Here is a 12,660-nt window from a genome sequence, read left to right as displayed (position 1 = left end):
TGTCGTGCTTGGATGGTGAGCCAAAATTGGAGGAAGAAGATGTGATTCTGGAGGCGGGCGACCCGTGTGATTGTGAATATACCCGTTATATTAGCCGCAATATAGCCACCCCAACCTCTGCCGCATCTGCCGACGGCGTGGCATCTTGAGTAGACAGACCCTCATGTCTAAGTATTTCACCTTTGATGAAGATCCACACGTGGTAAGAGCAGAACAGAGAGGAGCTTAGAAAACAGAATCCGAAAAAACCGTCGCCATCCATCCATTCTGCCGACCCAAATGACTTTCAATGTTTATTTCGATGGAATCTAATGAGGGGAACGTAATCGTGTCACTTATTAGGAGACACATTGGTCAAGTGTGGATCTCACACTTATTTTTGTCGTTGATCCGACAGCACCTTTCAAGTTGAGCTTGGATGTTTTTTTCATGACCTTTCGGATCAGCCTAACAATTTTTAGGTTTTTGTTTTTTTTTTGCCAACTCAAACTCGTTTCTTGACCAAATGTCTTTTTCAGATAAGCAATGGAAAATAGACGAAATATAATAGATAGTTCAGTTCCATGGTATGATGATTAGTGATGACATGCCCTGTAATGATTAGAAAAGTCCGTCAAAAATTAAACTTGAAAAAGAAGTGTTTTTTTTGGCTGTGTCTTGTGAGGTAAAATCCTGCCAGCTCGGTCTTTCTAACGACAGGTCGTGTTATAAAATGTTTTTTTTGCTATTTCCTCCTTCATTTTAGGGTCGTAACATGTTTCGAATTCCGGCACGGAACCTCAGAGATTCATTTGTGTGGGGTCGTGCATTCGCTTTTTTTTAGGAAGTTTGCCACTTCAAAGACTAGGGATATTTGATTGCAATGAACCCCTTTTTGAATTGAAGTATTTGATCCACATCATGATAGATTGATTCGAGTAGTCTCCTTCAGCACTGTTTTCTCTGACGCATGTGTCTTAACAAGTAAATGTCCATAATAAGTAATAGTATGCCACTCATACATGTAAAAGCTCTTCATACCGGTCATCTTTGAATGAAGAGAGGACAGGGAACAAACCTCATAATGTGAGTCAAGTGACCATCGAACTTGTTTGGAGAGCAGCCTCCTTTAACTTGACCTTCAAAGGATTGTCATCCGAGGTACTAGCTTGTCGACGACCTTCAAAGGATTGGTCTAGACTGCAGTGGGTTTCGAACTTGTTTAATGGCCTCGAAACGGCTCATTAAACAACACTCAACAAATGTAAAAAGTGAGGAACTAACTCTCTACAAAAAGCATGAGCTGTTATTGAATCCGATTGATTGCTATTCAAATGAAACCATTCCATGTTACAGGATCGCTCCACTCTTCGAGGAGCGCTTACGGCACAATTACTTGGCGTATGCGGCAGTGGCAGCAGCCAATCTGGAGGTGAGTGTCTGCTCTTTAACCATGTGGTCTATGAATTGGGATCTCTTTTGAATTTGGTTGCCAACATGGGCAAGAGCGTTCCTTGGGGGTTTCTTTATCACTTTATCGTGAGGGCGAAATGTTCACTTTCTTTCGGGATAGAAACCATATGTGCATCATGCCACAAGCACAGATACAGATCATCAGGTAGTCTGTTAGTGATTGATTGGAGAACGGAACGGCATTTGATTTTTGAGAGCTAGAAATTGAATGCCTTGATTCTAGAAGTAGGCTTCAATTTTATTTTTTGTAGGTAATACTTGATATTTACATAGTTATTGTGTTAAAAAAGGACAATTTTTTCACAAAGGCTACTTATTTTCTTTTTCCAGTGTAGTTTCAATAAAAGCAATAGCAAATGTCAAGAACTTTTAAAAAATTTTAATTTTTAAATTTTTTTAAAATTTTTGTATTTTTATTTTAAAATTTTTAATTTTTTTAAAATTTTTAAAACGGTGAACTGTAGCCCTAGTTTCTCAGCTCTTTCAGAACCTTCCAAACGAACGGTTGGAAACGCAAATTGTTCTTGAATTATTTCTTGATTCGGTTTTGCTGTTTGAGTTTAAAAGGTGTAGAACAATATAACATCACATACGAAATTGATATCGAAATAGTCAAATTGAAAATAAACATGGACAATTGGTGTGGAACTTACAAAGATGGCACCTTGGACTTCAGCATTGGAGAAACAACAACATTCATGGCAAGATGGTAGAGGTTGCTTGAATCCCGTGAACTTGACACCTGTAACTGTAGTGTATGCAAGGAGTAGGAAGGACTAGGGAAGTGATGCCGCATAGTTTGAATAATCAAAAAATCAATTAAAAATACTTCTTTTGTTCAGGATGAAGTCCATGGTCCGCCTTCAAACAATGTACCGCCCAGTCCCGTGGAACTCATGGTCACCAACTTGGATCAAAGTATTGAGCAAAGAGAGCTCAAATCCATCCTCATCACCATGTTCGAGTAAGCCTGAAACCCCAATGTGAACGATTGTTTGCTTGAGACGACTGAAGTTTGCATTTTACTTTTTGATGTCCTCGGAGTGGCAGAACACTTAGCGCTGAAACGAGGCAAACCCCACCTACCTAAATACTGTGGGTTTAATTTCTGTCCAAAGGAAGTTCCTGTTTTCAGGGACATGTGGCTAGTGCAGCTTCCTAGCGAAGGAGCGGTTTCAGGTTCGATTCTCTATCCCCCCAACCCTTCTTGACGATACTTTTACCATTTGCCCTTGCACTTGCCCTTTTTGTTGCTCCCGAAAATGTTCTCTCCGCCCGCAGTTGTTACTTAACATTGATTCGCCGCTAATTCCTTTTTTCAAACCGAAATTGCTTTCCTGATTTCAGAGCCCAAATTTTACTACTTTAAGAGCGTATCTTTTTGCATGTGATGACCGCTTGTTATGCATGTTTTAGATTAAGCGCATATATGTTTGCATATTATGACCAGACTTGTATGCCATTTTTATGACTTACAATCGACATGTTTTGCATGCTCTGGCCGTCTCTAATGATAACATATTTACTTATTGGTGCTCGTGGACAAGGCAACATCCACATACATCCGGATGGATAAGAAATATGTACCAATGTATGTTCCAGGCCTTTTAAAGTGCGTCAAATCAACGTGTTCACCCAATCCGATGGCAACACCTCGTGGATAAGGCAACATCCACATACATCCGGATGGATAAAAAATATTTCCCTATGTATGTTCCAGGCCTTTTAAAGTGCGTCAAATCAACGTGTTCACCCAATCCGATGGCAACACCTCGGCGTCCGTGAAAATGGCCTCCTTGGAGGACGCTCAATTGGCCATCAGTCGCTTGCATCGGAGTAAAGTTGGAAATAAGCGCATTCTCATCAACTACAAGTAAGTCCCGGAAGGAAGGCTCATCTTGAGACGGACTTTATTTTGGTCAAAGGCAACATGAAAGAAAAAAGACATCATGTTGGAGAGGGAGCGAGTGGAAAGTGAGAAAAAGAAATAATTGAATTCATAGATTATTTTGATTGGGGTATTTTTGAATATTCTAGTGCATTTTCCCCGCTATCGATCTTGCTAAAAAACTGACACTAGTCACATTAATATTACATCTTGGCGTTAATGTTGCATTTTCATACTCAAAAGGAGTCACTCGCCTGCTACCTTTTACCGTGTAAAATTCTGCCCTACCCAGAGTGATGCAATTTTTGATGCCATCTTAATCTGAACTCCTTGTAAAAAGTCATGATAAGTTGTACTTCACTCCTAGAAATAACATTTTCAATAGCGTTCAATAAGTCTTTGAACCATTAGACTTGCATACCACAATTTATGGTACTGGAAATTTAGATCCTGGAAGAGAGGACATATTTTAAAAAGTCGAGACAATGGCTTACAAAAGCAAATTTGAGATTCGGTGATAGGGCATGGTGTGTTTTGCATCCATAGATAAGTGCAGAAAAATAATCCATGGAATGAAGTCCCAAATGTGTTCAGTACCTCGGAAAAAGTAAGTAAGATTAAGAATACGTGATTTAAAAACACATGTCTAGAGAAGATCTTGAAACGGAAATCATCATGTATGCGATATCATATTTTGAAGGTCTTCAAGCCCTTCTAGAGAAAAATATCTTACACCATCACATATTTTCTCGTGGCAAAAGCCTGATTTCGAATAGGAGCCCACGAAAAAGACGACTAAATTTATTAAACTAGTTAATTTCGTCCATATTGGGTCATAGATGCCCCGCGATTTTTTAACCTCATGTTGTGGACAGTCCCACACGTCCCATTTATGCTAATTTAGACTCGTTATTCAGTGATGATTATCCCTGGTTCTAGCAACACAAACACGACCAATCCGGCCATTTTGAGGAAGAAAGTGATCTCAATCTTGAAGGAGGTCCCTGAGGGACGATTGCAGTTGTTCAAGTTCCGTGACATGTTCGAGAAGCGCTACGCCAGTTCCATCGGAGTCTCGGACTTGTACAAGATCAAAGATGTGGTCAGCATCACCGAAGAAGTCTCAGGTAGGTCTCGCATTAGCCATTTGAAATAGAGGATACTTGAGAAAAAATGTGCGGCACCCTGATTTTGAGCATTTTGTGCAGGAAAAACCGAGACAAACATCACAACCAACTCTCACCATGATCCAATTGAATTTTCGATAATCGAGTGAGCTATTTTAAAACTTCCCAATTTTATTTTTTTGGGTTGTAGTTTTGTAACCGTTCTAACATGGGATCCTTTTAGCTCTAGGAGGAGTTATAATCAAACGGAAAATGCAAGGATATTTTTTTTGACATTTTACATGAAGTACAACGTGTTCATAAACGATGTTATAATCTACATTTCGTTCCTGGCAAAAGGAGCTCAATAAAAATAATTCATGTGCAACACACAGACAAATCTTGGATCTGTTCAAGGTCACTCGAAAGTGAATCTGAAATCTAATCGGAGTTGGCTGATAGTTGATTGCCACTTTTAGACAGGCTGGTCCGGAATGGTCTAGAGGAAGTTATCCAAGTCGTGATTGAAATTGGGACAGGATTATTTTCATTGTGAATGACCTTTAGCAAGGCGGGCAGTTTGTTGACGAGTTTGGGGCCTCTTTCAAGAAACGCTTGTCGCACGAGTGATTTTGTAGATGCATTCTCAGTGGATTAATATATGCATTTTGTTTTGGTGGGTGGAATTTATGCTCTAACGGATTTGCCGACTCCGATTTTGGTTCTTGTTGAGTGATAGTTCATTTGTACCATTTTGTTGAACAGAATCATCGATGCAACCCTCAATAGTAGTGCTGGGGTGAGTCTTTTAAATCGATTCGAGCAATTAGCCAGACTCGAGTCTTTTAGAAGGGACTCTTGTTCGGCTTCGCAAGAAAAATATGTTGCGATTTTCTCTGGGAATTTCGTAAGTCATGTCTTTTTGCAACACGAACCAACCCTTATTTGAATTTGTGAGAAGCTTGAATCGCTCTCTGTGGAATGTTGAGAGCATTGCCCACTACCTTTTTAAATTAACTTTCGTGAACTTTTCCCTTTTTCATAGCTGTTAGAGATTATCAAAACTATTATTTAATGCGCCCGTTTGTCTATTGACTCTTGGGAAACGGAAAGAAGCGCCTCGAAGAACTGAACTTGGTGCGTCCTCTTGAGCGCTGCTTCCTGACGAATGGCGAAGAAAAGCGGCAAATAATTATGAAACAGCTCAAGCAAAGGCCTCAGCTGACGAGACTGTCTCTTTACATGGTGCGTCTTATGGCATTCTCTTTCTTTTTCCTTTCTTTCTTAAGGTAATAGAGCAGATGCGATAGGCTGACTTGGCAAAAGCGGGAAGCATAGTTTGTTTGACAGTAGGCTTTTAAGATACATTCAAATGATAATTCCGGTAAAGAACAACCAATAAATGCATTCTTGTAAAACAAAAACTTATCCCTAATTCCAATTGGAAGCAATTTGTGTCTTCAGTTTTTCAACAGAAGGCCGAATTTCAATGGTTTTTAAGGACCAAGATAGAGCGTCCGCTTTTGAAAGCCAAGCTCTAGAGGAGGCACTTTACTCTCTCAACCTCCGCTTGAGGCATCCTTGTTCTTTTTGTTCCTCTGAAGTTTTGAAGTGGGATGGACGAATGAATCAAAAAAGAGAAGGAAAAAAAACCATTTCACAAGTCAATAAGTCGAAGTCCGATCCCATTAGGAAAGTTGAACAAAATGGAGAGCATACTCTGTCTTTGAAATGTCATCTTGCCAACCAACATGGACTCAACCCCATCTTGACTTGTCTCATTTATTTGAAGCGTAGTCAAGATGGGGTAGTGCAATGGAATGGAGAGAGGAACCAGAGGCAAATGTAGACCAAAGAAAAATGATACCAATTCAAGATATTATTTTTTATTTTTAACACAAGATTTGACCAGCCTTAGAGTAACGGCAAAGGAACACCCAAGGGACCAAGGTCATTACCCATGTAAAGTAAAAGACATGAAAAAGATTTTTTTAAACAATTTTCAATAATTCAGTGAGTAGTATTTAAAACTCAAAAGATCTTTTATGTTTAATTCTGACGTTATACCAATACCTTGGCTCAATATCGTACTAGTACTATGTAGTTTCAACAAGGTGAAACAAACCAATGAAATATGTTTATGGTCCAGCTTCCCTTGACTTCTTGTCTTAGTCACAGGATAATGTCAGATGTTTTTTTCCCCTTCACTTCCAATGCGAAATTGTAAAACTGACTGGAATCAAGAACCCTCTTGCAATCGTATAATTCCATTTTTTGTGCTAAAATATTATTACTTCAATGCCTCATTAAGTTTATAATTGACCACCCTTTACATGACTGTATTCATTCGTGGTCTTAGCTATTTTATGCTAAATGGAAAAGGCTGTTGGTTTACAAGAAATCTGAATTTCTTGACATTTTTGTATCCTCAATTTGGACTTTTTTTTTATTCTGCTATCCGAGATTATTTTTGCAATTATTTACCACTCGAAAACAACTTGCTTTCCGTGCTCGTACGTACGTGAGTTTGGGCTTGGACGTTACCCAGAATGAACATCTATGTATTTCCATACCGATTAAAGTCCAAGAAGGCCCTGACTCTGAGGTACGAGCACTAAAAACAGGCCTGTGATCATTGAAAGTAGACTTTAAAATTGAATAAAAATTGATTCCGACACAAAATGAAATGGACCCAGTCATTTTGGGGACAAATCAGGAGAGGAGGGCTTTCTCATTTGTCAGTTGAGATATCTGTATCTTTAAAGCTGTGTCTGAATCTGAAGTCAGCAGAGAATGTTGAAGAGCATTATTGCCTGATCGTCATTTTTTGTCGAAATGAGCCATTGAAAGTGCGAAATGAACAGAATGAGTCCTTCAAAAATTTGATACAAACTGATTTGGCTCATGACTCATGAACATGCTTCTGTGTGTTTGTCAAGTTATTGAGGCGATATTCCGTTGAAGGAGGAGCTATGTTTCTTCATAGTATATCCTCACCAAGAACTTTTTCTTAGTCCAATCTGTTGTGGGCAGATTTGAGACCCTTGGTCGAAAATATATTGTGAAGGAGTTCTATAATGGGATATTACGGCGGCTCTTTTTCGAGACCTGAAATTATATTAAGTGGCTCCTTTGATTTATTGCATATAGTGCTCACAGAAATTATGAAATTAGCAAGGTGTACACAATACAGACTTGCTCAGCTGTTTCTTGAAAGTAGCAGAATTTCAGGTTAGAGGCCTGCAACAAAGGTTAATTCTCTTCAAACATGAGATAATATTTAAGGAATCGCTGAGTCAGGAAAAAAAACCCTCAATTCTCCTGATTTGCTGAACAAAAATTGGATTAAAAATTAAAGACCTTTTTAGTATACTGATATTTGATAATTACGTTAGGCCTCTTTGATGTTCTGTTGAAATGTGAAACATGTATCTTTTTTGTAGCAATAGGACGGAGGCCAGTACAAAATTAGGTTGAAGCTCTCTCCTACTAAGAGGCTACTAAGAGGGAGAAAAAGGAAGAAGACGTTGAGCGCGTTCTTTTAGCAGGAAGAGAAACGTTGTCTCTCGAGCGTTGCTGAAATTAAGGCCTTTTAAAAGCATTCATGTGTGTACGGCGTTAATCTGAGCGCTATCTTGTGAAATCAAGATATGTAGATGTCAAATTGCGCCACAGAATGGTGGCACATGAATGGTGAAACAACATACGGAAGTCGCGCGACAATGTCAATATGGAAAATGTCGTAGTCACCAGAGGAAGGAATGCCGAAACTGTTATATATTTTTTGTAGCCATGTTGGAGGTATCGCTTCTCGGCCTTTTGGCTAAGATCAAAGTGTAGTATCTGTTCTTATCAGCTTAATATCTGATACGAGGACCATGTGTCCTCTTCGATATTAAACTTATATTTAGAAGGGGATGAGGTTTCGGAGCTTGCTCCCTCCTCATCACGGGTTGGCCTTGCATTGCAGTACCGCAAGGAACGGCCCACTTCCCCTCTTATAAGCTCTTGTTATTAGTCCATAGAAATAGGGTATTTAACGTGTATATATGTGTATATGCCTAGTAGTTTAGAGTATGCCCCAACCAGGAATATGAGTGAACGAGAAATGGGGGCCTGAAACTGACCGTCTTATTGTATAATGTAGTCTATCTGGTCATCAATATGTCGTGTGGAAAGGATATTCCGAAAGAATTTATCTACTTCCTGTATTCTATGTATGACAGATTCTAATCCCAATAATATTCTTCCCAGCAGTGAGGGAATACCTTTTTGGGATGAAAAAGATGTTAAGGATAGTGACAGGCTGTGGGGTGTTAATTTGCCCCGCCAAAATCTGGAAACGCGATTAGTAGCAAAATCTGGTAGCACTGCTCTAGGACGTGACACTGGTTGTTTATGGCAGCCAAGTCAGTAAGGAATGCACATGGAAATGTGTAAAGGTGGGGTAATAAAAATATCTGGATAAAGCTATTTACTAGTAACAGTTACAATTACTAGTAACTAGTTACGAAAGATAACCCTGGTTTGATCAAAAAAAAATCAGGGTTACTTTTTGTGACCAGCAGGTTTCCGAAATTCACCCAGCAATGCCATATGCCACTGAATTTGTAAATTGGTAGGCCTAGTTGCAACCTCGGTGATTATTTGTTTGATCCCATCAGTAGTACCGGGTGTCGGGGATAAGATTAGACAAATTTGTTACTTTCACATAAGAGCATCATAAATTTCTTAAAAGGTAATTTTGAGAGCTAAAATTCCAACATTTTATAGATTAGACTACGTAAAATTTACGTTATTTTTTGACATTTTTTTTATTTAAAGCCAAGTTTTCGAAATATGAATCTTTTGAAGCAATGACTTTGGCCAATCTTGTCTGAAAACAGTGACAAAAATTGCGGATTGTGGCTGGAGAAGAATTTTCAATGTTGATCAATTTGGCGGCCTAGAACTTTAGTTAAAGGGGTCTTTCTTTGCAAGTTTCTTTCTCAACATAGGACCATACAACATAGTCCAGATTTTAAGATCTGGAGAATTTGGGGCGATAGTTTAGGCCTCCAAAAGATTACCTCATTATCCCAGTAGGAGATTGTCCTTTTGGCTGAATGAGCAGGAGCAAAGTCTTGTTGCTATACAAAGGGCCGGTTTTATGCTACTTTTCTCATCCAGGGTATCACTGTAGACTTGGAATCCTCAATGTAGGCATCTGTATTAAGTCTGAATCCCTTTGGCAACCAGATTGGAGATCCAATCCAAGGCATCACATTGGTTTGTTTGCAACTGCCTTGATGCATCTTTTTATTCCAGCTACCACTCTTGGATATCTAACTGCTGGTGTTCTTGCATTCCTAGGAGGGGGGATTACAGTCATCCTGCCAATCAAGACAGTTTTTGACATCGTAAATCGTCCGGCGGCCACTTAAAGGTTCCAACTTACTTCTTTAGAAGTGAATCCCGCACACAGCAAAGCTACAATGGATTCCCCTTTTGCTTTCATAGATTTCAGCTTTGACATTTTGGTATTTTTGTTTACATAAATGAAAAGAGCGGGCAATGACAAAAAAATGATGTCAACCTCACGCAACCTTGAAAGATTTCAAGGATTTTAGAAAGAAAAAACTGTGTGTCTAATCTTATCCTCGACACCCGGTATATACTCCTTTTATGCAGATACAGGAAATCACAAACTTCCTTGAGCTTCAAAATCTTTTTTTTTTTTCATCAGACTCTTGGTCATGTGATGGCGCAAAAATAAATTTAAAATATGGTGTAGAGCTGTGCATCAGATCCTACTTTTCGGATCGGATCAAATTTGGATTGGGAAGAAAATTTCCGATTCGGATTCGGTCGGATTGAACATTTCCTTTGGATTCGGATTAGGAATGAAAAAAGTCGGATTGGGTTCGGATCCAATATTGCAAAATAAACTAAATCAAACATCTAAATCAAAGTGTGTGAATGGACCTACTCTCTTCAAAATTATTAGAATTGTGCGACAATCCCACACATACAAAGAAACCCAAAATTTCAGAAAATGAGAAAAGATAGTATTTGCTGTCCTTACATTCAATATCAGGAAAAAAGAAATTAGAATACCTCAAGATATCAAACCTGTAAATTAACAATTGTTGCACCATCTTGATAACATAATTTTATTCCTTTGTTCAAAAATTGAAGAATACAAAATAAAGGCAAGTGATGCTATTCCATTAGTGGTATAAAAAAATGACATTATTGCAACAGGAAAATTATCTTCCGACCAAGGCAACTTCTCTCAATCTCATCATTTTAAAACGTTTTAGTGGCAAAAAAGCACATCTACTTAAAGTTAAATTAGTTGAATTGTGGCGGTGTATAAGTCAGCTTTCTGCATTTGGAACCCTTTGAAACCTATGACTGTTAGCTGCTTTTTCTTTTTTGTCCGGCAAAGGCTGTGCTGTAATGCATTTTTTGTCCCTCCATACCTTGTTAACAGACTCACTTTCCCAAGTTAATAGAAAAGCCTGGAATTAGGACTTGAAAGCTCCTTAATGGACTTTCGTTCCCATGCAAGATAAGTGTTCCAGTTACAATTTCTCTTTTTCTCAAAAATGATTCATTTTAGCTTCAATGTGGAATACATTGAGCTTGAGAATCACTTGATAATCACTTGATAATCATAAAACTGGTGTTCATTGCTTGTAGGCTTTATTTTGATGGGCCGAGCCAGAGAACTCCAAATATCATTTTGGTTGAATGCAGGTTCTTTAATTTACACGTCTAAGGGAAATGAATAACGGCCATCATTTAAGACATAACAAAGGTTGTTCATGGCATGAACGCCCAGAATCTGAATGCGGACCCTAAAGTTGAATTTTAAGTGCGCTAATTTCATTCAATGGATTGGATTACATTCTGCATCAAATGAGACTGGCCATAGGTCGCCACAATTATGATCTCAATTTTCGCCTCAAGCAAGCCATTTGGTCAAGTCTTATGTTTGCCCTCTCTAAAACAAAATAAAAAACCGAGCACAGATTGAATGAGGTAGCACTCTTTTGGCAACTGATTAACACATACTTTTGGTAAAGAGTTACATAGTCGGCTTTTGCCATTGATTAACTTTTGATCCAGCCGTTCAATTGAGCTGAAAATTTTAGTACGATATTTTAACAACCTGGAGTGATGATCATCTCGAGAACAATGCATTTCTTTCGCCAAAGTCACATTATTTTAGTGCTCAAATCTAGCGGTAATAGCTAAATTTCTGGCGTTCATGACCAGCAAATGGAATTGGAGGAAATTGAGAGCCGCTAAAAGTAAACCCTTAAAAATCGAAGTTAACAAATAATGCTTTATTTCTCATATTTAATGCGAGGATTCAAGAGTAATAAGTATGAAATTTATCAGTCAAAGTTGGTCTTTTATGACTTCAGATAACATTTTATTGCAATCAGAAGGCTATTTTTCTCACTTTTGATGACTTTCAAACAAACGCACAACACTAATTTGGACTCAAAAACCTCATGCAATCCTTTATTTGAAAGTCTCTAATATATTCGAAAGAAACAAACGCATATGCAAAATATTACTACTCTATGGTCGCAAAATCGGTCGTTTTGGAATTGAGTTCAGATCTGATTCACCTGACCTTTTTTATAATCAGATTGGGTTCAGATTGAGCAATATTTCTTGGGTTCAGCTTTAGCGATCTTTTTTGGATTCAGATTGGGTTTGGACTTCGGACATGACTGCATATCTTTGGGAGACTCTAGAATCCTAAGAAGAGCTCTAATTCATACTCCTTTTTATGGATTTCTACTCCGAAGAGGTTAATATTTACCATAAGATTGAGGGGCAGACAACTGTTTTGAATCTAATAAGGGTGTTTTCACGTTTGATCAGGGGTGAGTCTTGTGTGTCAAAAGATGTATGATCACAAAAAATCTACAACACCTGACATATCCCTAATTAGTGCGTTTGACAAATTAGACATGACTTAAGTATGAGAAAAGGTGCAAACGATTTTCTCATTAATTGTACTCATTACTTTGAAGACAATGGAATAGTCTTGGTTTTTCTGTTACCCAATTCTCATGCAATTAATCTTTACTCTCCATGGCACTTTTACTGATATCAGGTTATGCTTGAACATATTTGCGAGACTGATATCACTTTTTGTTTCAATATTTATCATTTGAATAAAATAAAGGCAAGGAAGTATCACACTTTTTT

At 38.3% G+C, this 12,660-nt stretch overlaps 1 protein-coding gene and 1 non-coding gene across 2 annotated transcripts in view; both read left to right on the top strand.

The window, feature by feature from the left end:
* Positions 1-1,359: 1,359 nt before the first annotated feature.
* The window catches only part of LOC131891360 (meiosis regulator and mRNA stability factor 1-like), a gene marked incomplete at its 5' end in the record, with an annotated part of 22,538 nt that continues 11,237 nt past the window's right edge, over positions 1,360-12,660 (top strand). The window contains 4 exon segments of the mRNA XM_059240891.1: positions 1,360-1,411; positions 2,295-2,416; positions 3,173-3,325; positions 4,280-4,467. Coding sequence (XP_059096874.1) covers positions 1,360-1,411; positions 2,295-2,416; positions 3,173-3,325; positions 4,280-4,467 — 515 coding nt within the window.
* LOC131892454 (U2 spliceosomal RNA) lies at positions 8,250-8,441 on the top strand. The gene has a single exon (XR_009374565.1). It is a non-coding gene; the product is annotated as a U2 spliceosomal RNA (small nuclear RNA).

The sequence above is a fragment of the Tigriopus californicus genome, chromosome 12, assembly GCF_007210705.1.
Source record: "Tigriopus californicus strain San Diego chromosome 12, Tcal_SD_v2.1, whole genome shotgun sequence".
NCBI classification, from domain to species: Eukaryota; Metazoa; Arthropoda; class Copepoda; order Harpacticoida; family Harpacticidae; genus Tigriopus; species Tigriopus californicus.
The sequence above is the reverse complement of the archived record's forward strand: the minus strand, read 5'-3'. Positions and strand labels throughout refer to the sequence as shown.